Consider the following 27,681-nt stretch of genomic DNA (forward strand, 5'->3'; position numbering starts at 1 on the left):
CGAAGGAAAAGTGGGGGACAGATACCAGAATAGGCACGGAACATAGATTGTTCCACAAACCCAGCAAAAAGGCAGGCATAGCTAGGACCCATACGGGTGCCCATAGCTACACCTTTAGTTTGGAGGAAGTGGGAGGAGCCAAGGAAGAAATTATTAAGGATAAGGACTAATTCCGCTAGACGGAGCAGAGTGGTGGTAGAGGGGAACTGATTAGGTCTGGAATCCAAAAAGAAGCGGAGAGCTTTGAGACATTCCTGATGGGGGATGGAAGTATATAGGGACTGGACATCGATGGTGAAGATAAAGCGGTGGGGGCCAGGGAACTTAAAATCATCGAAAAGTTTAAGAGTGTGAGAAGTGTCACGAACATAGGTAGGAAGGGATTGAACAAGGGGGGATAAAACTGTGTTGAGGTATGCAGAAACGAGTTTGGTGGGGCAGGAGCAAGCTGAGACAATAGGTCTGCCAGGACAGGCAGGTTTGTGGATTGAATTGCTGGCTTGTTTTAGAGCTGGCTTGGGCATTGGCTGAAGTTGGTTCAGCTGGCTGACAACTTCTGAATGTTGGAAAATAGTGTATGTTCAAGTAGGGGGAGGGACTGGAAAAGGAACCAGAAATGGAGGGTTTGGGAGAATGCAGGTTGATGGGAGGAGGTTGGAATAAAGTTGAATCTAGAGGTGGAATATGGAAAAAGAAACATAATATTGGAATGATTTCAAGTGATGGAAAGGAAAGGCATGATAGTTTGGAAAAAAAAATGGAAAGGAAACTTTAAGGTATTGTTTAAATTTGACCTGGAATAGCCACCTTCTATCAATCCTATTTAAATTAACTACAGAATTAAAATCTACTATAGAGAATATAGATTGTTCTTGTACTTTAAGAGGAAGTAATGTGTTAATTCTTCTTAAGAATAAGAAACAGCCTGAAAAGGCATTACATTTGAAGACTTTACTTGCCAAAAAGATAATTGTTGCCTGAATGAATATAGAGGCATTAGGGTTTTTGTAAAGGATGCTCTGGTGGAGATTTCAATAGAAGAGGTTAAATCTCATTTATTGGGAGGCAAGGTTAACGAGGTAAAGAGATTGCAAGTAGTCAGAAATGGGGATAGGATGGATAGTTTATCTGTATTGATATATTTTAATGAGGTAAATCTCCCTGATAAAGTTAATTTGGGGTACGTTAGTTATAATGTTCGAGCTTATATTCCTGCTTAGATGTTACAAATGTCAGAGGTTTGGGCATGTGGCAGCAGTATGTCATGGGGAACTACAAAAGTAGGTGTGGTAGGGAACATAAGTATGAAGCTTGTGAAGGCATTTAGTTTAATTGTTGTATTTGCAGAGGAGAACATAGAGCGGCTTGTAGAGGATGTGAAGTGCTTAAGAAGGCAGCCGAAGTTCAAGTTAAGGTACAATTAAGTGTGTCTTGTGCAGAAGCCTTGCAAAAAGTCAAACCAAATATTGATGAGGTATTACCAGTCAGAGAAGAGGATGTGAAGTCAGAAGCTATATGTTGGCATCATAGTTCTCTTAGTAAAGATACTTTTACTAGTTGATGCAATGAAGTTTGTGATATTCATAGTGGATGTGGTGAATTGCTCTGCTCAGGCATCTAGTACTAAGAAAATTAAAATTATTTTGAAAGCTGCTGAAAAGTATCTGGGTATAATTGATGTTATGTGGGAAGCTGTAAATGAAGCTCTGATGGGCAGGGAAGCTGTAAATGAAGCTCTGATGGGCAGGGTATCTGTATTTCAGTCTCCTTGTGAAAACACACGAAGGGATTAAGAATATTGTGGTGGAATGCGAGAAGCCTAATTTCTAATGGTCCAGACTGTAAAAAGTTTATTTCTGATTTATCAAATCTACCCAATGTTATATGTATTCAGGAAACCTGGTTGTTACCACATTTTAAGATTTTCTTTGCAGGAATATATTGTAATTAGGTGTGATGGGTTAGTTGGTAGAGGGAGTAGTGTTGCAAGTTTTATAAGGAAAAGGATAAGACATAGAATTGTGGATGTAAATGAAGTATACGAGGCACATGTATTAGAAGTGTTTGATTCAATGGTTAGGGGTATTAAAGTGGTAAATTTTCACAACCCTTGGGGAAAGATTTTGATTTGTTGAAAAGCATATGTAGCTCTAGCTCACTAAGGGCTATATTGTGTGGGCATTTTAATGCACTTAGTTCACTGTGGGGTTGTTCACTGAATGATGGCAATATTTTGATTCTAGAAGAAGTTTTAGATATTTCCCATCTTGTGTGCCTTAATGATGGGAGGAGTATGAGATTTAATGTTCATAATAGTTCTGAAACTGCTATAGACTTAACTTTAGTTTTGAACATTCTGGCTAGAGTGAGTGGAATGTCATGGTGGATGAAACATGGGGAAGTGATAATTTTTCCTTATTTGTAAGCTTGGGTTTGGATTTGTATAGGAGACTGGAGGCCACCTTTATGAGGTGGAATTTTGGTAAAGCAAATTGGGAGAGGTTTAAGGTTTTGTGTGATGAACATCTGTCCGGGCTGAATGTCAAGGATGAAGTGAACTTCTTCAAAGAAAGATGTCATATTATTCATCAAACTCTGGTGGAAGTGATTCCTATTTAAAAAGGGCATTAATTAGAAGAAAGGCCATACCATGCTGGACTAAGGACTAATTTAAAATGTTTTGATGTGATACAAGCACAGGCAAGAAGACTGTGTTGTAGTCCAGTAAGGTCACTTCCTGTCTTGGCTTTACTCGTTGAAATGGGACAATTACCCTTACAGTTGCGGAAGGTGAAATTGATGTTAACATACTGGATTAATTTCAGGAGGCAGGGAAATGATCACTCTGCTAAAGGCATGTTGGACGACTGTTGGGAACATCACAAGAAGGGTGTTAGTTTTAGGTGTCTGGGTTCTTATCACGCTAGGAATGTGGGTTTGCTGAATTATGCAATATGTCCCATAATAGCTTCAGTAACTTCACTTCGGTTTTTTCCAATAACTTTAGTTGATTTTAGGCTGCATGATTTAATGAATTCCAAGGATCCTGATATGCCTGAGAGTCTGTTGGTTCATCAATATGTTAAGGAAAATTATTGTGATATGTTGACTATTTTTGCTGATGGATCAAAAGATAATTTAACTGGGAATATTAGTGTGGCTGTTTTAGTGCTGAATCACAGGTAACACTAAAGAAATGTCTTGCTAACCACCTATTAATATATTCAGCAGAATTGGTTGCCATCATTTTGGGCTTACAATGTGTGGAGGAAATTTGTCCTTGCAAAGATGAAATTTGTTCAGATTCTTTTTCAGTTATGACTAGTCTTAAAACAGGTCATTCTAGCAATAGGTCAGATTTAGTGCTGGAAGCTCTTCAATCTTTATTTCATATTCAAAGTATAGGTTTACATGTTTCTGTCTACACATAGAGGTGTTTGAGGGAATGAGTGAGTTTGGGTCAATTGGCCAATAAAGCCGATAAAATTCATCTGTGGTTATAGACCTTCCACTTAGCAAATCAGAAGCTGAGAGTTGGGTGAGGCTAAGAATCTGTGGATCATGGCGGGAGTTGCGGGAGAAGGGGCGTAAAGTGAGACACCTTTACAGAATACACAAAACTTTTAGATTGATTGGAGAAGAGGATAAAACAAGAAGGCAAGGAATTATATTGACTCGACATAGAACTGGGAATTATTCCTTGTACGGTATCTTGTTGGAAAACATCACTCCAAGGTGTGTAGGTTTTGTCATCATTCTTATACAATGCGAAATATATAAGGTTGAAAGAAAAAAAAATTGCAGGCTTCACTACTATCTTTGGGGGTTGATAGTTTTCATTTAAAAAAAACTAAGTTATGGAAGTGACTTTAATTAAATTCACAATATTGTCTTTCAATATTTACAATCTATAGGGTTTTGGGGTAATTTAGTTTTCATTTGATAAAGAACTAGTGGGGGTTTTATTTCCCAATTCTCTACACCACACTCCAGTCCAGTTGGTGGTGGACTTTAAGTTGGACTGCCAACTGCTATCAAATATCAGAAGGAAGAAGGTTAACCAACTGCTGGTGACTCAGTATCCTGGTGAAAATAACACCAAGAAGACAAAAGAACACTCCAAGGAATTCTGCAAAAAAGGTTATTGAAAAGCAGAGTTATTGAAAGGTTATTGAAAAGCACAGATGGATACAAGAAGATTTCCAAGTAACTGGATATCCCTTGGAGTACAATTAAGTCAATCATCAAGAAATGGAAAGAATATGGCACAGCTGTAAATCTTTCAAGAGCAAGCCTTCCTCAAAAACTGAGTGACTGTGCAAGAAAGGAACTAATGAGGGAGTCCACCAGGAGACCTATGATAACCCTGGAGGAATTAAAAGCTTCAGTGGCTGAGATGGGAGAGATCGCGCATATAACTGTTGCCCAGGTGATTCACCAGTTGTAGGTTTAAGGGAGAGTGGCAAAAAAAAAAGCCATTGTTGAAAAAACGCTCTCAAAATCTCAGCCAGAGTTTGCCAGAAGGCATGTGGAAGACTCTGAAGTCAGCCGGAAGAAAGTTCTATGGTCTGATGAAACCAAAATTGAGCTTTTTAGCTTTCAGACTAAATGCTATGTTTGGCATAGCCAAACACTACACCATCAAAAACACACCATCCATACCGTGAAGCATGGTGGTGGCTGCGTTATGCTGTGGGGATGCTTCACTGCAGCAGGCCCTGCAAGACTTGTGAAGGTAGAGGGTAAAGTGAATGTAGCAAAATACAGGGAACTCCAGGAGGAAAACCTGATGCAGTCTGCAAGAAAACTGAGACTTGGGAGAAGATTTATTTTCTAACAAGGCAATGACTCCAAGCATAAAATCAAAGCCACACAAGAATGGCTTAAAAACAACAAAGTTAATGTCCTGGAGTGGACAAGTCAGAGTCCAAACCTCAATGCAATTGAGAATTTGTGGCTGGAATTGTAAAGGACTGTTCACTTACAATCCCATGCAATCTGACAGAACTTGAGCAGTTTTGTAAATAGAATTGGGGAGGGGGGGGGGTGAAATTGCTGTGTTCTGATGTGCGGAGCTGATAGAGACCTAGCCACACAGACTCTGGTTGTAATTGCTGCCAAGGGTTTAGCTACTAAATACTTTGTGTTTAATTGTTGTAATAAAGTTAGACCAATTTGTAGAAACTTGCTTTCACTTTTACACGAGTCTTTTCTGTTAACCACAGTCAAAAAATGCCAAATTAAAACTGCTGTGATTCAATGCTGTAAAACAATAAAATATGAAAATTTCCAAGGTTGGAGGGGGGCAGGGCAGGGCAAGGCACATGGTGGTGAATACTTTTTAAAGGCATTGCAGATCAGTTGCAGATATGGGTGGAGAAATGGTAAAATGATTTTAACCCAGTCAAATGTGGAGTTACATCTTGATATGTCAAATGTAAAGATACAGTAAGCGCACTGTTAAGGGAAATACCCTTAAGTATTCATGTGCACAATGATCTTGGGGTCAAAGTTCATAGCTCCCTGCAAGTGGCTGCATAGATTCATAGGGTAGTTAAGGTAGTTTATGGGATGCTTGTCTTCATTAGTTGAGGCATTGAGTTCGGAAGTCAAGAAGTTATGCTGCAACTTTATAAAACTAATTAGACCAGATCTGGAGTATTGCATACAGTTCCAGTTGCTCCATTATAGTAAGTATGGAGAGGATGAAGAAGTTTATAGCACATTCCCTCTAAATCTTGGTAATGAGGTTGGACAAACTTGGGTTGTTTTATCTGAAGTGGCAGAGATTAAGGGGTTTATAAGATTGAAAGACAGTAGAGACACTATCTTACTCTCAGGGCTGAAATGTCTAATATTACAGGGCATGCATTTAAGCTGAGAGGCAGTCATTTTAAAGATGAGGAACAAGTTTTTTGCTGGGTGTCTCCAATGCACTGCCTGGGATGTGGTAGAGGCAGATACATTAGGGACTTTTGAATTCAGAAAGGCATACGAAAATGAGAAAAACAGAAGGATGTGAATATTATGAAGGCAGAAGAGATTAATTTAGTTAGCCATTTGCCTGCTAATTTAATTGTGGTAGCACAACATTGTGGGCCAAAGGGTCTGTTCCTGTGCTGACTGATTTATGTTCCACATATGTTAACCTGATTTTGACTCTGACGCCATCCCACCAGGCTATCACCTTCCTGCACAGTTTCAGTCCACATGGTAGTATAAGCTGCAAAAATGGAGTTAAACAGAATCCACCCACAGATATGAGCATATAGGGAGTAGAGAAGTAGCTTTGTGGGTACCACCGTGGATGTGCAAAAGCAAAATAGGGGATTTTAACTTTTCCAATAATGACAGCACTTGTCTTACTGCAGGGGGCTTAGATATAAAGGGATTTGTAAAATGAATTCAAGGGATTTCACACTCCCAGTAATCATGTTTATTTGGATCACCACATAATAGGCATTAAGGGATTGAACATCCATGGTAGACACTGAACATGTGTCAAAATGATAGAGGGAGAAGTCCAAAAAATAGTAAAAAGAAAAAAAAACTTGCGACCTTTATGCCTCAGCGTTAGTCTGACATCTTTATCAGAGAAAAGCTAAACACCTACTTCCACAACCTTAGCTATTAATCATTGTTCCACACGTTTGTAATTTCTTTTCTCAAATATGGAACTACTTCAGCACTATTGCAACAAGATTATTTTACTGCTGTCCACACTTGTGATCATTGTATTTACCTTGCAGTAAATAACTCAGGCATTAATTGTAAATTGAGCCATTTAGACAAGTTATAATCTTATGGACAGATTTTCACCTAAAGTTGTTTAAAATACACAGGGCATAAGGATTTAGGAGAGCTAGAAAGGGACCCGAGTAAGATTAAGGAAAACCTCAAGATATTCTACACATGTGAAGAACCAATAAATGACCAGAATGAGGGTGGAGTCAGTCAGAGATGAGAGGAAACTTGCCTGGAGTTGGAGCAAGTAGGATCAGTATTCACCAGCAAGAGGGACTTTTGGTTTCTGAAGCCAGTGTAAAGCAGACTGATATGCTAGAACATGTCAACATTAAGAGGCTAAACTGCAACTTTTGAAAAACATTAGTCCCCAAGGCAGGATGGAATAAATCCCAGCCTACTAAGGGAAGTGAGGAAAGATTGCTGCATCTTTGGCAATGATCTTTGTGTATTCACTGGCCACAGGTGTGGTATCAGATAATTGGAGAATGATAAATTTTATTTTTTTTCTCAATAAAGGGAGTAGAAATAAGCTTGTAGACTCATGAGTCTTACTTCAGTGGTTGGAAACTATTGAAGATTCTTAGAGCATTTACAAACATTTGGAAAAGCATATTCTAATTAGGGATACTTAGCATAGCTTTATAATGGGTAGGTCATGCCTTAGGAGCCCAACTGAATTCTTTGAGGATATGACACATTGAAGGTGGAAATAGTGTGTGTATATATAGATTTCAGTAAGGTGTTTGACAAGGCCTTATCAAACACCCTACTAAAGGCAAGCTCATTTAGAAAGTCAGGAGGCTTGGCTTGGTTCAAAGGTCATCTTGCTCACAGGCCAAAACTGAAAACCTTGTGCATCAAATGCTTAATAACACAAGTGTATAGATGCTGCTTAAACAATCTCAAACGTATTTCATTCCTTGATGTCAGAGCTTGAAAACAGAAATATTAAACTCAAATTAAAACAATCAGCTCAATGACATTTTAAAACCCTTTATTGCTGAAATAACATGTCAAAATTTCTTCCCAAGACAATATTAGAAGATTCAAATGGCTCCAGTCCAGACTACAAATCATGTTAAATAAGAAAATGAAACAATATTCAATATTGGTCCACAAGATGTGTTCCATGCAGAAGGACCAACAAAGATATTATGGTATTACAGTGTTTCAAATTTGAATACAAAAAATTTGCATAGAAGTAAAGATTCTTGGAAGCAACTTAATGCATTCGCAAAAATCAACCATACAAGCAGTGTTACATCAGCCAGCAAGACTTGACTGATGTCCTGCATACGAGGTAGAAACAAACAAGGATTCTCTTGAAACAAATCCTTCTGTAAACCACAAAAACTCTTCAGTAAACATATCCTAAACGCTCAGTTACAACTAGCAGTGTCCCTATACAAAATGCTCAGAACCTGTTCCCTCATTTCTTCCCTCCATTTCCAGAAGCATAGTCTGAAGTAACTTTGAAAAGAACAGCTCATCTACCAGTAGACACATCTTTTCCTGTATTTTAGCTGCTAAGATTGTAAAAAGATTTGTTGCGACATGTCCATGCAGTTACATAAGCCAAACTGTAGAGGAAAGCACACATTACATCAAACTATAGCATGTTTATCCCTAGATTAACAAGCACTGCAACTCAAGATCTTCAGTTTGGATTTGATCTCAATATGCAAGTGCCATCTTCCTGCAATACCAAAGCCACATTGTCATCCTGGCTTCAAAGGACATTAAATTATATGGCAAAAGGAAAGTACATATTTATGTCTGATGGTCAATTAATGCAAGTCGGGCAAAAAGTCATTGAGATGTTCTTCCCATTAGTAGAAGCATCAATGCTTTAGTTTCAATACACATTTCAGATTTTTCTATTTTCAATTCAGCCTCCATTTATTTGTTTGAAATTCAGCTAACTTCCTGATGCTTAAGTGGTCATATTGATCTGGTAAACAAGGTAATTCAAAACTCTATTAATTTATTTTCAAAAACTACATTTGGAGCATTCTTGGCTTTAAGTATTTTTTAAAGATACTTTTTGGCAGCGTCCCTATATAGCAAGGACTTGTTTTAATTCTTAAGAACTATGCCTTGAATCCTACAAATGTTCGAGTATAATTTTCAGCTCTAACAATTATTGGAGAACACATTACTTTTCTTTAACTTGCTATGTTCTAACACACTAAATACATAATAGAACATTACACAAATACTCAAAGCACATTCAGCATAAAATACTGCTCCAGGGATGAAGGGAAAGTCTGTAACATCAATTATAAAAATAACCACATATCAGCAAATACAGAGTACTCATTTTATCTGGCCCAAATGGGGAAGGGCATCACTAAAGATAAGCATCATTTGATATAGGTTTAATCTGATACATTCTTAGAAATACTAAGGTTAAAGACTCAATTTGCAGATTAAGAATCCCAATTAAGAAAACAGTTCTGCACATTTCAACTCAGTTTCCAAAATTAAACATTAAAATTATATCCTTGCATTTTGCTCCAAATGAATTAACAGCATGTAGATTTTAAATAAAGGAGCATTCATAAGTAATATGTAAATGTAACAATTCAACGTTTTCAAGAAATTAACACTTCATCTATTTCAATTGCTAATTAGTAGTATCGACCAAAGTTATATCTTGAATCCCCAAACTGGGGAGAAAACCTTGAAATTTCTCTGATCCATTAAGGTGTTGATATGAAAAGCTTAATAAGATTTTGTTTAATCTCTGGAAACAGTAAACCCTCACCTTGGCAATTGTTTCAGATCTTTGTAACTAAAGGCCAGTGTTTTAAAATTTGCCCTCAGTTTCATTACTAGAGTGATGTATTATAGTGCTTAGGCTACAGAGTTAAGCAAAGCCAAGTGCAAACCACAAAATCAATTGTAGAAATAAGTAAATATGGCCACTTTCTCTAAAAAAGGCAAATATTTACAGATTACCTTTTGACAAATAAACTTTACACCTGATCGTCAAATTTGTTCAAATTACTCAGTATTCTGAAAGAGAAAGCCATATATTAAGCTTATATAAATAATGCTATACAAATGAATTAAAAATGGTTTCCATATATTTATGTCTTGATCACATCTACAGTCCAATGCTCAAAGCTTGAAGACTTTTAAAAATATTTTCACAATGTATCATTAAATTCAAAGTTTACACTCCATAATGGTTCTGATATTGCAACTGACATTGAAAATAATAAACCACTTTTGATATTCAAGTGATAGATCAAGTTAGAATGTGATAAAACTTCATTGGAAGAAAACCAAATTGATTCATCATCAGATTTTAAGATGACACAAGTTGATGGCACTTGCATATCTTGGTCATAATTCTCAGGTTTCATCCTAGTAGTAATGTGTGTACTGGGGATCCTTTAGAATACTTTGGAGAGCCAGCCTCCGTACTACATGTTCAAACTAGTGGCAAAAATAAAACAATTTATTCTAATTACCTGTTAACAGGAGGATATTTTCTTTGTACTGAATGGTTAAAGGTCAAGCTTTTCTACTTTGGTATACACTGTATCAGCATCAAGGACTTCAAGTCACTTATTGCACAGTAATTGATAATAGTACCAAAACTGAGACTCCATTCATGATGCAGAGGCTAGCACACCTTAAATCACAACATTCAATTCTTCTAGAAACACTGATGGAAAATCAGGAGTGCTGAAAACTTGGATTTTTTTTTGAAGTCTCAAACCTGCCATCACAGCATTGAGTATGTTTACATACTTCAAGAAAATCAACATAGGCAATTTTCTAATTTCCACATTAACTACCTCAGTGACCTGTAAAATTGATTGATGTGCATTTTAAACTGTGGTTGCTGAGCAATTAGATTTTTATTTCCTTTATCCTCAATCCAAATACCTAACTCTATATAACCCAGTTTTCTGGTTCCACTTTTTTTTTTATTTAAATACAAGGGGTGAAGTGATGAGTTGGGGGCAAGGCTGGTGCAAATGGTAAGTGTTAACTTTCAACTTCCAAACAGTTATGTTTATTCAATTCTACATTTGACGAAGCTACTAAATTTATGACTGAACCAATCTTTGCTAGGTTATCAGATTACCAGACACACTTCAACCCAGACCATCAGAACTATCTCCCAATACAGTAACAGAGAGAGAAAAAAAAACTACTTGTAGCTAGGAGTTTCTAAAATTCAATTTAGCATCAGTAAATCTATAATTTAAGGCACTCTGGTCATTTATGCTGATCATTTTAAAAATCACACAGAAAGACAAGTGCAGATGCTTCTATTTTTTGTTACTTACTTTACAAAAAAAATAAAAGATAAACACAAGGGTCATACAACTATTAAGAATTCAATCCACCCAATTAAATGTTCAAGGACACCATTTAATCAGATAAAGTGAAGGTACAATGAAATAGTGTAAATACAAGTTTAATTGCATGGTCAACATCTTTCCCAAACCCCCAAAATATCCCCCCACCTTCTCAGCACCCTCCCCACACAAAAAAAAATCTGAGCAATTTAATTGCATAGCTTTCCTCGTCCTGACATGAGCTAGCACTGAAGCTCTAAATGTGGCAAGTCTCCAATCTTTGTATGATAAGGAAGCTGTTGAGCTTTATTTCTATGGAAAGTCCCATCCACTTGAGAAAAAGCTTATGTTCCAAGTTCTCCACCTGAAATTTAAAAACAGTTTACAAAATTATATTGAATATATTGTTCAAAATATTGTTAAATACAACCACAATGACAACTATCAAAATGTTGTTTACTAAATTATCTAGTTTAGGAGGGACCCCAACTTAGAAAAATCTGTTATTTATCATAGCTCCCTTTTTTGTTTCTAGGGTCTTCAGAATATTCCTCTACAATCGCATTTGTCTTCATATTTCCAAAGAATATAAAGTGGTTATTTTTTAAATATATCAGCCAGTGGTATAGTGGCATCATCACTGGTCCTGGGATGGAATCCAGCTAGCTGCTTGCATGGTTTCCATCCGTGGTGGATTGAGCATCAAACTACCAACTTGGCCTCATAAGAAACAGACAAATGCTATGGAAATGGCACAAAATACCACCTGATGCACCACAAAGCGTGAGAAGTAACAACATTTTTAAAAAATATACAGATAATTCAGATGCAAACCCAAAGATGCCTGAACAATATCATGGTTACCTCTTTCAAAACAGGCAGTTAGATGATCAGTTTATCCTTAAATAACTGACATGACATTTAAAGTGGTAGAATCAGGAAAATTCCAACCACACCCATTATTAGAGCTCCCTATGCTTTTAAAATATTTGGAATCCACAACATTAAAACATCCATCTTCAAACAATATTGCAAGAAAAATTGACAAAAGGATAGTAAAAAGCTGCAAGTACTTCACTCCATATACATATATGGACAGATATACCTACATGCCCACAAGAAAATTACAGCAATCTGCAAATCATAGGAGCAGTAGGGAGAATTGCATGCCATAATTGGCCAACAACCAAGATTGAAGGTGAACAGAGTCAGGAAAATGTGCTATACAGGAAACTTTTTGAAACACCAAGAGAATACCTGGATTACCTCACCTTTATGAAGTAAAAATGTTACTTGATATACAAGGAGTACATCTTGAACCAGTAGCATAACCTAATAAACTTGACATATTTACCTCTACATGTCAGTTTTCTTGATGTCAGATGATACTCCATATTTATCTACAGAGCAAAACATTTTCATTCATTAATTCTGCATCACCACCATTATACTCAACAAGCAAAAGGTCCATTCTTTATCATCCCAAACATCCAATAATTTTTAAAACAGTATGCAGAGTATTGAAACAATAGATCAAATCAGAATTTAGCTGATACATCTTAAAATTATACACAGATGCAAAATTAGGCAAGATCTTACTGAATGATAAAGTAGGTTCATGGCAGAGGCACTTTTCCCTATGTTATCTGCAGAAGTTGCTCATAAGTTGAAAATTACATCCAGTTTATTTGCTTTTTCCCCCCATGAGAAAACAAAGCTCCTCTAGGGAATTACAAACATGGTAATGACACAAGAGATTAAAATGAGGTAATTCAGAGTCAAACACAAAGAAAGTGGGGTGGGTGGAGAAGCAAAAATGTGTTTCCAGAACTGGGAGGTCATTGTAAAAAGATCTTTTTCTAAACAAAACTTGCTTCAAATTGGCCTGCACAGAGACAAAAGAGAAATAAGATGTTATTAATATTACAAATATATAAAGGATCAAACTGCCAAATTGCTCTGCTTTCTCATAATTTATGGAATATTTTTAAAAAAGGGCACTTACTGCTGAAATAACATGCTATGCAGCATACTGAAATCAGCAAAGCACATGAAAGACATTCTCCGATTTTAAATCCTAGGCCTGCTCATCAACAACCCAAAGTAACAATGAGCTTAGACATATTTCACATTTCAACAGTTGAAGAAAGGTTGAGGGTGGGAAGCCAAGAACTGTGAACAAAAGCATAAAGATGCCTCAACTAATCAAGATCCCACATTTGCAAATTCAGATACAGTACATTTTGTAAAATTGTTTTACTTTGAACTCCAAAAGTGTTTGTTAGTCATAAGAATGGATCCATGTTTTGAAAAGAACTTCTCCCAAAGCTAATAACATAATATAGCAATGCGCCATCTGCACAATATATTAATAACTTTGGCACAAAGATCACCTACAGACACCTTATGAAATGTTTTGCATCAGGTAAATGGATAGCCAATATAAATTTCTGGAATACATTTAGACATTGCTTTAATGCAAATTTCCCTGCAAAAATCAGAATCAGATTTATCATCACCACCATGCGTCATGAAATTTGTTAACTTAGCGTCAGCCACATAATGCAATACCTAACAGAAAAAATAAGTAAATCAATTGCAGTAAGTATACAAGTATATGGAATAGATTTAAAATGGTGCAAAAACAGAAACGATATATTAAAAAAAGTGAGGTAGTGTTCATGGGTTCAATGTCCACTTAGAAATCGGATGGCAGAGAAGAAGCTTTTCCTGAATTACCTTCAAGCTTCTGTACCTCCGTGAAGATATCTTGGGTAGTATCTAAGATGGTGTTGACTCCAGCTCCTTTCGATCCTGTGCAATAGCCACCCCCCCCCCCCCCCATACCAGATAGTGTCACAGCCTGCCAGAATGCTCTGCACGGTACATGTATGTAGAAGTTTGAGTGTGTTAGTTGACAAACTAAATCGCTTCAAACTCCTAATGAAATATAATTGCTGTTTCACCTTGTTTATAGCTGTAATATCCTTATCACGCACGTAAAGTAGGTCCTCAAAAATACACCCATTCTCTATTTACACACTTTAGTTAGGCCTGTCTGATGCATTTAATAAATTACCAAAAACTGGCGATGATTCAATCCAATGAAACTGCTTCTAAACTTCCATTAGAGTAAATTAAGTGAGTGGAATGATACAAGAGTTTGAGCAGTAAATAGGTAACAACCAACAATAAACTACTATGGTAAAGAATCAAAGGTAGGCATTATACTGCTGTTGCTAAATTGAAAACTGAATTTAAAGCAAATAAAAAGATGCTTCACACACCATTTAAACCTAATTTATGTTGAAGGACCAGAGCTGCCAATGCAACATTTGTCTAAACAGGATAATCCATGTCACAATAACGGCTAACTGCAGTAGCCCAGAAAGCTTCTAGAAACAATATACTAAAATTAAATCAAATTAAAATGCTCTCTAAGTTTGGATGCCTTGCTTGAGGGCAAATGTAGAGCTCAAAACAAAGACTTAGGGACATTATCTGATGCCATAAAGCATATAATTTAATTAAAATTATTGTCACAGAGAGATCAGTCGTATTGAAATGGTGGGCCAGATCTAGTCAGCAAAATGTCAGTACTTCGGAATACAATTAAACTGCAGTTAAGTCCAGGAATTATAAATTTGCACTATTGAGCTGAGTACTGACAAACCTTCTGTGATGCTAAATAGGAGTTTGCTCCTCTGCTGGACTTCATGCAAAAGACCAACAGCAAAGCTAGCCTTGTTGAGTCACTCCAGTATTTATAAAGGGCAAAATAAGTGTGTATTTGACCCAGCAGTATAATTTGCAATCTAAACAATGACTGCTCCTGCCTCATAATTCTAGGATCAGTTTCAAAAAGGATGGTCCATTTAATAATGAAATGAGGAAAAATTTCTCCACCTCAGGGAGTTTGAGACTCAGTCATTATATTCATTCAAAATAAGTTCTTAGACTTTTGGATTTTAAGCAACTGAGTGATATGGGAACAATGCTAGAAAAAAAGAGGTAGAAGATCAGCTACAATTCTATTGAATGATGAAACAGACTCAAAGGGCCAGATTTTCCTACATCGTTGGTTTTTATAAGAAGTGCACATGGCAAGAATGTTAAAGTACAAAAATTTCAATACTTAAAAACAAATTGCAAGATCCTAAAATGGAACACAGGTTTCAGATCCTACAAGTCTAGCGCAGCTCCCTAGCTTTACATCAAAATGCCATCAACTGCAGAATTATGCCAACATCTAGTTTTATCCAAATCAAACTAGTTCAAAATGATTTCAAGTGTTTAAATTTCATCATCCTCCAAGAAATAATATAAACATTGTCAAAAATTAAGTATATTCACGTGGATCAGTGTTAACTTTTAAAACTTTTCTACGATGTGCTTTGGGAGGTTTTAATACATTACACATACACTATGAACACAAGCTACTATGCTGACTTGCCAATCAAAATAGAGGGTGTCGGGGTAGCAATAACTTCTGGGAACCTGAATATTTGAGTGCTCTCCACTCAAAGCAGCCAAAGAGGAAATGTCATATGGTACAAACACCAACTTGTTCCTGATAACTAACTACTTAACCTTCAAATTTACTTAAAAGATAATTCTTTGCTATTTCAGTTTTGATCACAACTAAAATATCCTATGACAATCTTTGTTTAGTGTTACAATGCAAAACACGCCGTCCTGGCAACCCCCAGCAAATCCAAACCTAATCACAGGACAATTTACAATGACCAACTAACCTACCTGGTACATCTTTGGACTGTGTGAGGAAACTTGGAGGACCTGGTGAGAATCCACATTTTCCATGGGAAGGATGTAGAGTCTCCTTACAGCACTGCGCCGGAATTTGACTCTAAATTCCAGAATGCCCAGAGCAATAATAGCGTCACAATAACCGCTACACCTTTCATTAAATTTTCATTTCATACACCCAAAATTACCTGATTTTTTTCCCCCAAAAAGCTGCATATCCTGCTATGCATGATTCAAGCATAATGATGTACAGAACATTGCCCAAACTCAATTAAAGGAAATGAAATTAAAACAAGTATTGATATTGCTATATAAAAATCACAGTGCAAAAAGGGAAAGTGAAACTGAAACCTACAATCTTATTGCATCTCCACAGTACAGTACAGGCCCTTTGGCCAACAATGTTGTGCTGACATTTTAATTTACTCCAAAATCAATCTAACCCTTCCCTCCCCTATATCCTTCCAATTTTCTTTCATCCATGTGCCTACCCAAGAGTCTCTAATACATCTGCCCCTCCCACCATCCCTGGCAGTACATTCCACACACTAAGCATTCTGTATGAAACCTACCTCTGACATCCCCCCTATATTTTTCTCCAATTATCTTAAAATTAGCCATTGCAGCCCTGGAGGAAAGGTGCTGTCTATACACTTGGTCTATGTCTCTTACCGTATACATCTCTATCAAGTCACCTCTCAACCTTCTTCACTCCAAACAGAAAAGCCCTAACTCACTCAACCTTTCATGGCAAATCACTATTTCCTTTATTAAGTGAAAATGAATTTAAACTAGCACCTTGCTAAAAGTGTTCAGAATTTGTCCCAAGGAATGAGAGCACAAGTGGAAACAGCACTAAAATGAGCTGTGCCTGGAACCTGGTGTAAGCCTACTGCAAGGCTTGGTATGGGAAAGATTGCCTACATGGGCTGCTGTTGAGAAGGTTGTGACAAACTGCACAGCTACATAGCTATTTAAGGTTCAAACACATGACATTGATGGACAATAGTAGCCACTGCTCCATTAACAAATTGCTTGGATCCTCAAAAGATTTGAACCTATTGTCCACCCTGTGGTTGATTGCGCAGCTTCCTCCAGCCAAGGGATTATTCCATGTATTAGAGGAGAAGATAACTTTCATCATCTCCAATAGATGATGAATGAGGCCACAAGTCTGTCAGAAAACGAAGCAGGTGCCAAGAGTACCCAACAGTTTCCCCATTCTCACTTTGCCAGCTAGGGTGCAGCCCTAGTCAACTTAGTGCTCAGCAATCACTGTTTGTCCTAGTTTACTCAACATCGGCCCTCAAACTCTTCTAGGAGGAAATCCTCACTGGGAGACCACAGTTGGTGCAGGTCAGAAATAATATCTCCTCCTCGCTGACAATCAACACTGGTACACCTCAAGGATGTATGCTTAGCCCATTGCTCTACTCTTTTTACCACCTATGACTGTGTGGTCAGGCACAGCTTAAAACGCGATCTGTAAGTTCGCCGATGACACAACTACTAATGGCAGAATTTCAGATGGTGACAAGGTGGTGTACAGGAGTAAGGCAGATCAGCTAGTTGAGTGGTGTTGATACAACAACCTTGCACTTAATATTACTGAGACTAAGGGACAGTGGACTTCAGGAAAGGGAAGTCAAGAGATCACACACCAGTCCTCGTCAAGGAGTCAGCAGTGGAAAGGGTGAGCAATTTCAAGTTCCTGGGTATCAACATCTCTTAAGATATATCCTGGCCCATATATTTTGATGCAATTGCAAAAAAGGCCATATTTCATAAGGAGTTTGAGAAGATTGGTATGTCAACAAAGACAACAATGTACTGTGGAGAGCATCTAACAGGTTGCACTACCGCCTGGTATGGAGGGGCCACTGAACAGGATCGGAAAAAACTGCAGGAAGTTGCAAATACAGCAGCTGCATTATGGGCACCAGCATCGGAAAGACAGCTTCCAAACATAATGTCCAAAAAGGCAGCATCCATCATTAAGGACCTCCATCACCCAGTCCTCCTTATTGCTACCATCAAGAGATACAGGAGCTTGAAGATACCACTCAGCATTTCTGGGACAGCTTCTTCCCCACTGCCATCAAATTTCTGAATAGACAATGAACCCATGTACACTACCTCACTACTTCTTTTGCACTATTTATTTAATATATACCTCATTGTACTTTATACATTTTTAAATTTGTAATATACTGCTGTAGCAACAACACATTTCATGACATATGCCAATGATATTAAACCTGATTCTGACTCACACCAAGCCATTATCACTGCAAGAGTGCCAGAGGGCAGGGAACCAGACTACAATCCCGACAGGGAAACAAAGGAAGGTGGCTCTCGTTGCAAAGCACAGGACATGAACCAGGTTCCCAGCAAAGCAATGCACAGTTCAAGGAGTTGTTTTTTTTTTTACCCCCTTTATAGGGCATAGGGTGGCAGAAAGAATCAGATATTAGTGTATTTCCATTGATATCATGAGACCTTCTTGCTTGCATGCGAATATTAAATAAGCCAGCCAGTTTGCTCCAATAATAATTTTACTATGTACAAATCCACTTGGAACAGAATAATAAGTCTCCATCCTACACCGCAAACACAAAAGTATTTACCAAATGATGCATGATCATCTACTGGCTCAGACTAGCAATTTCCCCATGTAACACAAAAATAAAACTTAAGCATAAAGTGTTATTTAAAATTATTGCAGAATTTATCCACTGAAAATATATTCCCCCTCATAAATAATAATCTCCCAAATTACAAAATGAGGATCTGGGATGCACAGGGGGTGGGGGAAAGGAGCATGGGAAGAACAGGAAACACAACAAATCAGATAGTATCAATGGGGAGAAAAAAAAAAATCAGCTTTTACATTTCAGTTAATGCCTATTTCGTCAGCAATGCCAAGTATGACAGCAGCAAAATACTGACAATGGTGGCCATCTGAAATACACACACTGAAAATGGCAAATCAAGGCAGCATCTGATCTGTGGAGAGATATGCTAGTGTTTCAGGTTAACAACTTTTAAGATTTGCAAACTAGGGAAAGAATACATGGCTCTAATGATCAAGGGGTAGACACGAAAGAGAACTGACTAAAAAGGGATAAAAAAAAACTAGTATGGTGGGGGTGGGGCAGTATGGGTCAAATACAAAAAGCAACGAAGAATTAGGGAAAATTTGGAATCCTAAAAAAAATATGAACATGAGGTCTTGTCATAGCTTCCTTTGAGTTTAACAGAAATATTATAAAGAATGGTACCACCCCCGTGGCTTGAAGCTAACATTTTCACTTTTTAACTATTTACTAATTGATTGAGATGCAGCATGGAACAGGCACTGTGACTGTGCCACCCATCAATCTGAACCCGAGCCTATTCACGAGAGAATTTACAGTGGCCAATTAGCCGACCAACCCATAGGTCTTTGGACTGTGGGAGGAAACCAGAACTCCCGGAAAAAACCCTAAGCAGTCACAGGGGAACATACAAACTCCTTACAGGCTGCGGCAGGAACTGAACCTGGGTCGCTGGTACTGTATAAAGTGTTGTCTTAACCACTAAGCTGCTGCGCCACCATGGAGCATCAATGACCTAAAACAAAAGATTAATTTCTCATTTGATGGACTGGACCTAAACACTGAAACAAAAAATTGACCAGCAAATCAAATCAACATTTCAACAGTTATCGACCTAAATCTCCACAACTATTTCTTGACTTTTGTTTTTCAGCATTTTGTCTACTTCCCCAAGTTTGATTCACAATAGTGGCAGTCCAAAATATTGAACCAAACTGTATTTTTCAATAAGAGAGTTCAGTATTGTCATTCAAAGAGTCTATTTACAACTTCATGTAAAATCAACATGACCAAGTAAGACCAACTACAAAGTCCAGACACTCTGAGTTGCCTTGAGCCTGTCAATTAATACAATTTCTTTTCTGGGATAAACTCACCTGTTCTGGTCCCCTTTCTTTTCTGCAATTTCTGGCATTACTCCCAAGTCATTAAACATCCATTAAGTGTGGGAGGGAAAAACAATATTTATATTAACAATAAAGATTCTCATAATTAACCAAGTATTTTTTAACTTGTGAAACTTGAATCATTCCTCCATATGTTGCTCGTTTTTAAGCAAGAAAACTTAACATCTGTAAAATACCCTCATTCTTTTGTCCTGAAGAGGAAAGAAATTTCCAGTGCGATTGCAAAACATTGGTAGCAGTGAGAAGTAAAATTTGACCAGCTGGAGACACTTTTAAGTGTCTTAGACATACTACATTCAAGACCTAAAGTAAGGAAGTAGAATTCTACAAACAGGAAGTAACCAGATACACCAGATACTGGTATATACAACTACTTTAGCCATAAACATAATCAATAATTTGCTTAATGTATACCTTTTACAAGTTTCCATTGTACAATAGATAACTTAGGCAGCACAAATGACCTGGTCCATCCTAGTTTCTAACTCAAAGGCGTCTGGGCGATCCTGTGGATTAGCAGCCAACATGTCTTTAATTAGTTGCTTGATCCCTTCAGACATGAAAGTTCTCCTTTTCTGTGGGATATGTAGTTCCATCTTTGGGTTTTCTAGCAATGCTTCCCCTACAGGTACAATCTCACTGCCCTGCCTAACGTAGGTCCCAAGCAGTTCTTTCTTAGTCTCGGCATCAATAAAAGTTATACGCTCAATCATGGCCCATATAATTATTCCCAAAGCAAAAATATCCGCTTTAGCCGTGTAGTGTCCTTCCCAGACCTCCGGGGCCATGTAGAAATCAGAGCCACAGGCCGAGGACAGCCAGCACTTGTTGACGTTCACGTTTTTGTTATTCGCTGCTCCACCGCCCACGACGCAGACTTTACTGAGGCCGAAATCGGCCACTTTGAGAATGGGAACTCCTGACTTCTCTGAAATTAGGATGTTGTCGGGCTTGAGATCCCGGTGGACTATGTGGTTCTTGTGCAAAAAAGCGATGGCGCTGGTCAGCTGGAGCATGAAGCTGGTGTTGATGGCCGAGTCGGGCCTCCGGGACAGCACGTACTGGTTGAGGTCGCCGCCGTTGCAGAACTCCATAACGAACCAGAGGTAACAGGGCTCGCCAGCGCCCAGGATGCGCTCGCCCTTCAGCGAGGTCTCGACCAGGCGCAGGTAGAACTCGGAGCGCTTATTGCCATGGCTCATCTTCTGGGCGATGCCGTTGCGCTGCAGTACGCACTCCTCGAACTGGATCACGTTCTCGTGTTGCCGCTTGAGGCTGGTCAGCGCCCAGAACTCGGACAGGGCCAGCTCCACGTTCTCCGGAGCGTCGCAGCGGATCTTCTTGATGGCCACCCGGGCGCCGCTCTTCCTCACCACCGCCTCGTACACCACGCCGTAGCTGCCGCGGCCTACCTCCTGCACCAGGCTGTACTTGGGTTCCCACAACAGGCCCGGCGGCCTCGGCGCGGCGGCGGTACTCCCCGCCGCTGACCGCTCCTCACGGTTTGTACCTTTTGGGGCGTCGCGAGTTTCCATGCTCCGCACGTCGCTGAGGGGAGACGCTCACGCTCCACATCACTGAGGCAAAGGCAGCTGAGTGCCGGGTGAGTCAAGCCGCGGCGGCCGGGCCCTGTGCTGTCCCACAGCTGGCTGCAGGCAGCCGCGGTGCGCGCCTCATCCGCCGCCGCTCCCTCACGGTTCAAGCTCAGGGTGACGGCGCACCCCGGCCACTGAGGAGGGAGGGAGGGAAGGGGGGGTGATTAACCTACAGCTGCTTCCCACTCTGCGCCGATAATCAAGCGAGCTCCCAACGAGGCAGCTAACTCCGAACGGGCCTCTCGCTACGCTGCTCTCTTCTCATTCATTCCTGGGAAGCTCGGCCTCTCGCTGCTGCCTTGCCTCCGCCCTTTCCTGCTGCTCGCCGCCAGTCCGGTGCAGCTTTCGCACTCACGTGTTAGCGAATGGCGGAAGCATCGCACTGGTATTGGCCCTGATTCTGCGCTCTGGCTGCCGTCTCTTCCCCCAACTGTTTCACTCCTGAAACTTTGGGCAGTCGCTTCTAATTTGTTTCGGAGTTCAAACAATGCTTGACATGTAATGTGTCCAATTCCTTTTGCACCTCACATACTTCGGGTTGTCACCATTCCCCTCGAATTTTTACACATGTTTCTTTCAAAAAAAATTAGAGTTTTAGCAGACACTCAGATAAGTTGCCCGTCCTTGATCTCAAAACCAAAGGTTTCCATGTAACTCTCAATGATCCAATCTCTGGTAGTGGTGGTGGCTGATATAGTTAGGAAAAGGTGAGACACACTGGTAGCTGCTCATCCAGAAACGGTCACGAATTTGTTTAAAACTTTGAATGCCCCCAAAACGCTTCATGGTCAATTAACGTTGAAGCATGCCATTGTTTTGAATGTAGACAAAGAATTTGTACATGGGATTGCAAAGATAATGTGGCAAATGACCACCTAATCTGTATTGTTGATTTCTTTTTGCTAACTTGTCTGGGACATTTTGAATTGCAGTTGCCTGGATCCTTGATGTTTTCGTTTGCATTAAATTCCAAACTGCAAATAATGCTGTTGGGAGTGTGATATGGATGTTAATCAAGTCTGAATAAGTATCTAAGAATAAGCAAAATAGTGAGCCAGATGATCTTTACAAGTGACCTGATCAGTAGTAAATGAAATTCAGTGGAGTATAGGTGAATTGCAGAAAAATAGAAGAAAATGAATAGAATATGTGCATGTTCCAAAATGACAGAGAAATAACTAAAGGTACCATGTAGACTATTAATATAACCTATCAAAACATAATGATTTTTAAAAAAACTATGCCGTGTTCATTATTCATCAGAGTCCTGATGAAGGGTCTCAACCCAAAATGTCAACTTTATTCTCCATACATGTTGCTTGATATGCTGACTTCTTCTAGCACTTTGGATGTGTTCCACTGATGTCTATATTAGTACAATAAAAGCTGGATTTGCTTCACTACCATGCCTCAAATCAAGCTGGACAACAAAAATGGTAGGACAAGACGAAATCTGAGGTGGATTTAGTGTCCTCTGTCTCTTCTGGATGTCCTTTTATCAACTCATTTTAATAACCACATAATTGCTTTGCCTCTCCCAGAAACCACCTGTTAATAGCTAAGTAGGTAGCAGTGATCACAGGCATGGTCTCCTGATAAAGACAAAAGAGCTAGAAAGAGCTTTCTGTTCCTCAAATGAGCACAGTCACTTTTATGCATCACTACACTGCAGAAGTGTACAAAAACAATGTATATTTCTGTCTTTACTGTGTGTGCAATGCTGTACATCTTCTGCTCCTACTTGCAACCCTGTATTTGCAGTGCCATCTAATTTCTATTATATTCATTGAATAAGGGGTACATTTAATGTGGAAATTTTACTCTGAATGTCCTTATCCAAGAAATGAGACATCCCACCGCTACTCCCAACAAAGGAGGATATCCTGTCCCGTTAATATGAGGTTGTGTTTCACATTTCTCTTCTGAGATATGAGAGGGAATTCAGGAGCAAGAAGTGGTTCACAGAGAAATACTGTGTTTGTTTTAGTCTTTGCTTTTAGTACTTAGAGACCTCTACAGTAGCATATCATTCTTTCCTAACTTGTAACTCGAGCCAGAGCATTTTAAATTCCTGCTCGCATCTCCTATGGTATCTTAGGAAGGTAAGCAATCTAACTACAGGAAAAAGGATATTACAGCAATAAAATGAGGACCCGAGGTTATTATCATTATAAAAACTAATATTTATAGAAAAACAACGCTACGATGAGTAGCAGATGTGGTATACGCGATGAGCTGCATGTGTTGGAAGTCAAAGGACAGTCCCTACTGTCCTAGTGGGGAAGAATAATTATAAGTTCCTGTCAGTGATAATATCATGTACACATTGTATCAAAAATAACTTTGATTTAAGCAGTGATTTTATTATGGAAGGCAATCCATGCAGCAAGAGCAGGATTTATACCATTTAGCTCTTCAAACCTACTGCACCACTCAATGAGATGATTTGTAATTGGGATTAACATTTCTTAACACTACATAAAAAAGGTCATTTGGCACGGTGCATCCACATCAGCTCCCAAGGCAACAATCCCATTAGTTTCCCTCTCTGTACTTCCCTAAACACCTACAAATAGTTCTCCCACAGAAACCCATTCACTCTGCTTTAAGTACATTTTATTCTTTAAATACTACCTACAATAAAGAGTAACTTATAGGCCCCATGTAACATACCAGCATGTCCCTGGGATGTGTAGGGAAATCTGACCTCTCCCAGAGGTAATCCATGATGAAAGCACAAACTACACAGAATTAAGATCAACTGCTTAGACCTGTGATCTGACACAAACTACTATTCCACTAAGCCACCCTGATCTACTGAACTGGGAAGCCCAGTAAAGATGGCATGTTGACAAAGAGTATGTATTTTGTATTGAAGCCCCACATCAGGATGATATTCTGCTATTTAATGTTTCTGATGTCGATCTAGATATCTTTCAAAAGCCCATCAAGCTTATTAAAATAATTAGGGTATGCATTAAGTACCAGGACATGCATCTAAGGTGAGAGGGGAAAGGTTTGAAGGAGGTGGGTGGGATAAGCTTTTTTTTACACAGAGTGATAGATGCCTGTAACGGGCTGCCAGGGAGCGTAGTGGAAGAAGATACAATTGTGGTGTTTAAGCCCCTGTTAGATAGACACATAAATATGCAGAAGATGGAGGGATATGGATCACTTAGGTGTGCCAAAGGGCCTGTACTGTGCTATGTTCTAATTACAGGCAGAAAAGAACTAGTTTAATTTGACGTTATGTTTGGCATAGAGTTTGTGGGCGTAAGAGTTTGTTCCTCTGCTGTATTGTTCTGAACCAGACCTGCTTAGGGAACCTCCACTCCTCTTGTGTGTTAACCACCCCATCCCTAATAGTAATATTTCTATTGAATATCAGGCCCAAGGCATCAGGGTGCAATCTCCCAACGGTTTGATGATGTGGGTGAATGGGAGTAAACATTAAGAATTCTTAAAACTTGATCCATATAACAGAAAACTTCTGGAACAGGTGAGGTTCTCTCTTTATGTGATGCACAAGCATGCTCAACTGTCATTATCGAGATCAGCTCCTGTATGAGTAGTCCACTTCGTTGCCGTGCCTCAGATATGCAATAGAAGACTTCATTTATTTGCATAAGGCACAAAAACAGTACATTAAGTAAAATAATGTTCAGACTGTTATTCCGTAATGACTATTTCCTCTGCTGACGGAATACCTGTTCAATGATTTAAATTAATTTATTTTTTGCAAAAGTAGGGTATGAGGGGTGAAGATAGGATAAATCCAAGCAGTCTTTTTCCATTGAGGTTGGGTGACACTCGGACTAGAGATCATAGGTTAAGGGTGAAAAGTGAAATATTTAAGGGGAACTTGAGTAGATTCTTCTTCACCCAGTGTAGTGGTAGTGGGGATCGAGCTGCCAACGAAAGTGCAATATTTAGGGGAAGTTTGGATAAATACATGGACTGGAGGGGCATGGAGAGCTATGGTCTAGGTGGCGGGTTGATGGGACTAGGCGGAATAAGTTTGGCACGGACTAGATGGAAGGAAGGTCCTTGTGACTCTGCTATAATGCTCCATGACTCTATAGTAATTAAACTGAAAAATTCATGGCCTCTATCCAGGGTTTCACCTCTCCTAGTTACAAATTTTCTCCAGATTTGTCACTCTCTAAAATGAGTATCTAATATTGACCCTTTTCCTCATTCTTAGATACGCCAAAACCCTAAACTCTGAAATTTCATCCCAAAACATTTCTGTCTTACAATGTTAAAATCTTCCTTTGCTGGGATTTTCCTCGTCTACACTAATAACTCCTATGTGGCTTGGCATCATGTTTGTTTTATTTTATAAGTGCCTCGTAAAGAGCTTTAGCACTTTTCTGTTTTGCTCTGTAAACGGTTCTGTGTAAGTGGAAGTTGTTATTTAAATTGTCCTGTCACGGCGTATCATGTTATAGTAAAACTATTTAAACATGTTTTGAGATGACAAGCTAGTTTTACAGCAGAATAATTTTGCCCCAGGAAAAGATTACCCTGTCAGTTCAAATGCATTAATAATAATAATGCATCTCACAACTAATCACCACTCACTTAGATAACCACGATATACTTACAGAAGAGAAGAAAGGAAGCTATAAGGGTATGAAAGGATGCAAAGAACAATTAATTATAGATTCTGTAAGTCTATATCAAGCTTGGAGGAAAAGCAGAAATCTTTCACGTTATTATATTGACTATCAAAAAGCATTTGACACATACATGGTTAATAGAAGTTCTTAATATATATAAAATAAGCCCAATACTTGTGAAATTCCTTCAACGTGTGTTGAAGCATTGGCTTACTATAATCGCCCTATCAACAACTACCATTATCAAAATAGACCAAAACATTTTTCAGGCGACTCTGTAAACCCACTATGGTTTTATCTAGCTTTAAACTGACTCTCTAATTTACAGAATCAGATGAAAATAGGGTATCAAATTACAAATTATACCCTGGCATGCCATCTATACATGACTGATCTGAAATTATATGCTCCTTCATCAGTAAAGCCAAAGCAAATAATTCAAATATATTAAAGAAGATTATAGCTGGGAGCTTGATGTTCAATGATACACATTGTACTGAAAGGATAGGCAGGAAGGCAGAGGGGGTGGCGTGGCTCTGTTTGTAAACAAATGAAATTAAATCATTAGAAAGAGGTGACATACAGTAGGTGTTGAATCGTGGTGGATAGAGCAAAGGAACTGCAAGGATAAAAAGAGCCTAATGGGAGTTATATACAGACTCAATACAGTAGTAAGGATGTGGTCTACAAGTTACCTGAGGAGATAGAAAATGTATGCCAAAGGACAATGTTACATTAGTCATGAGGGATTTCAGTAGCTAGATTGGGAAAATCAGGTTGGTGTGCATTTCAAAGCAGGGGTATTCCTAAAATGCCTATGAGATGGTTTTTTAGAGCAGCTCGTGGTTGAACCCCTTAGGGGATCAGCTATTCTGCTATTCTGGATTGGGTGTTGTGCAATGAACTGAATTGATTAGAGAGCTTAAGGTAAAAGAATTCTTAGGGGAAAGTGATCATAATAACTTCAAATTCACCCTGAAATTTGAGAAGGAGAAGCTAAAGTCAGATGTATCACTATTGCAATGGAGTACAGGAAATTACAGGGACATGAGTGAAGAGTTGGCCAGAATTGATTGGAAAAGAACACTAGCAGGGATGATGGCAGAGGAGCAATGGCTGGAATTTCTGGAAGCAACTTGTAAGGCACAAGAGATATACATCCCAAAGGCAAGATGACACAATCATGTCTAACCAGAGAAGTCATGCCAACATAAAAGCCAAAGAGCGGGCATATAACAGAGCAAAAATGAATGTGGTTAGAGAATTGGAAAGCTTTTAAATGCCAACAGAAGACAACTAAAGGAGTCATTAAGAAGGTAAAGATGGAATACGAAAGTAAGCTAGCCTGTAATACAGGAGGATATCAAAAGTTTCTTTGGATATATAAAGTGTAAAAGAGTGAGTAGTGAGGGTGGATATCAGACAGCTGGAAACCGATGCTGAGAGGTAGTAATGGGGGACAACAGAATAATGGATGAACTGAGTAAGTACTTTGCATCAATCTTCACTGCAGAAGACACTGGCAGTATGGAGGAAGTTCCAGGTGTCAGGAGACATGAAGCATGTGAATTTACCATTATTAGAGAGAAGGCTCTTTAGAAAATGAAAGTTCTTAATGTAGATAAGTC

General features: G+C 38.7%; 1 protein-coding gene across 7 annotated transcripts; it reads right to left on the reverse strand.

The window, feature by feature from the left end:
- Window positions 1–7,742: 7,742 nt before the first annotated feature.
- LOC140186236 (serine/threonine-protein kinase 35-like) lies at window positions 7,743–21,733 on the reverse strand. Of its 7 annotated transcripts, XR_011882823.1 has the most exons (5): window positions 20,251–21,733; window positions 13,072–13,238; window positions 12,666–12,951; window positions 12,421–12,466; window positions 11,200–11,430 (listed from the first exon to the last, which is right to left on the reverse strand). XR_011882823.1 is itself a non-coding variant. In XM_072240272.1 (2 exons), the coding sequence occupies exon 1, from the start codon at window positions 21,369–21,371 to the stop codon at window positions 20,283–20,285; it is 1,089 nt and encodes a 362-aa protein (XP_072096373.1). In that variant the 5' UTR covers window positions 21,372–21,733; the 3' UTR covers window positions 11,209–11,430; window positions 20,251–20,282. The 7 variants fall into 7 exon arrangements, 1 of the variants encoding a protein (XP_072096373.1); XR_011882825.1 differs by lacking the exon at window positions 20,251–21,733 and adding an exon at window positions 19,807–20,235 and having other exon boundaries at window positions 7,743–11,430; window positions 12,421–12,951; XR_011882818.1 differs by having other exon boundaries at window positions 11,196–11,430; window positions 12,421–12,951.
- Window positions 21,734–27,681: the final 5,948 nt, after the last annotated feature.

Source organism: Mobula birostris, chromosome 2, assembly GCF_030028105.1.
Source record: "Mobula birostris isolate sMobBir1 chromosome 2, sMobBir1.hap1, whole genome shotgun sequence".
Taxonomy (NCBI): Eukaryota; Metazoa; Chordata; class Chondrichthyes; order Myliobatiformes; family Myliobatidae; genus Mobula; species Mobula birostris.

Bases quoted from the DNA above. Each gene is read 5' to 3' on its own strand.
- LOC140186236 (XM_072240272.1), bottom strand. From the start codon at position 21,371: ATGGAAACTCGCGACGCCCCAAAAGGTACAAACCGTGAGGAGCGGTCA.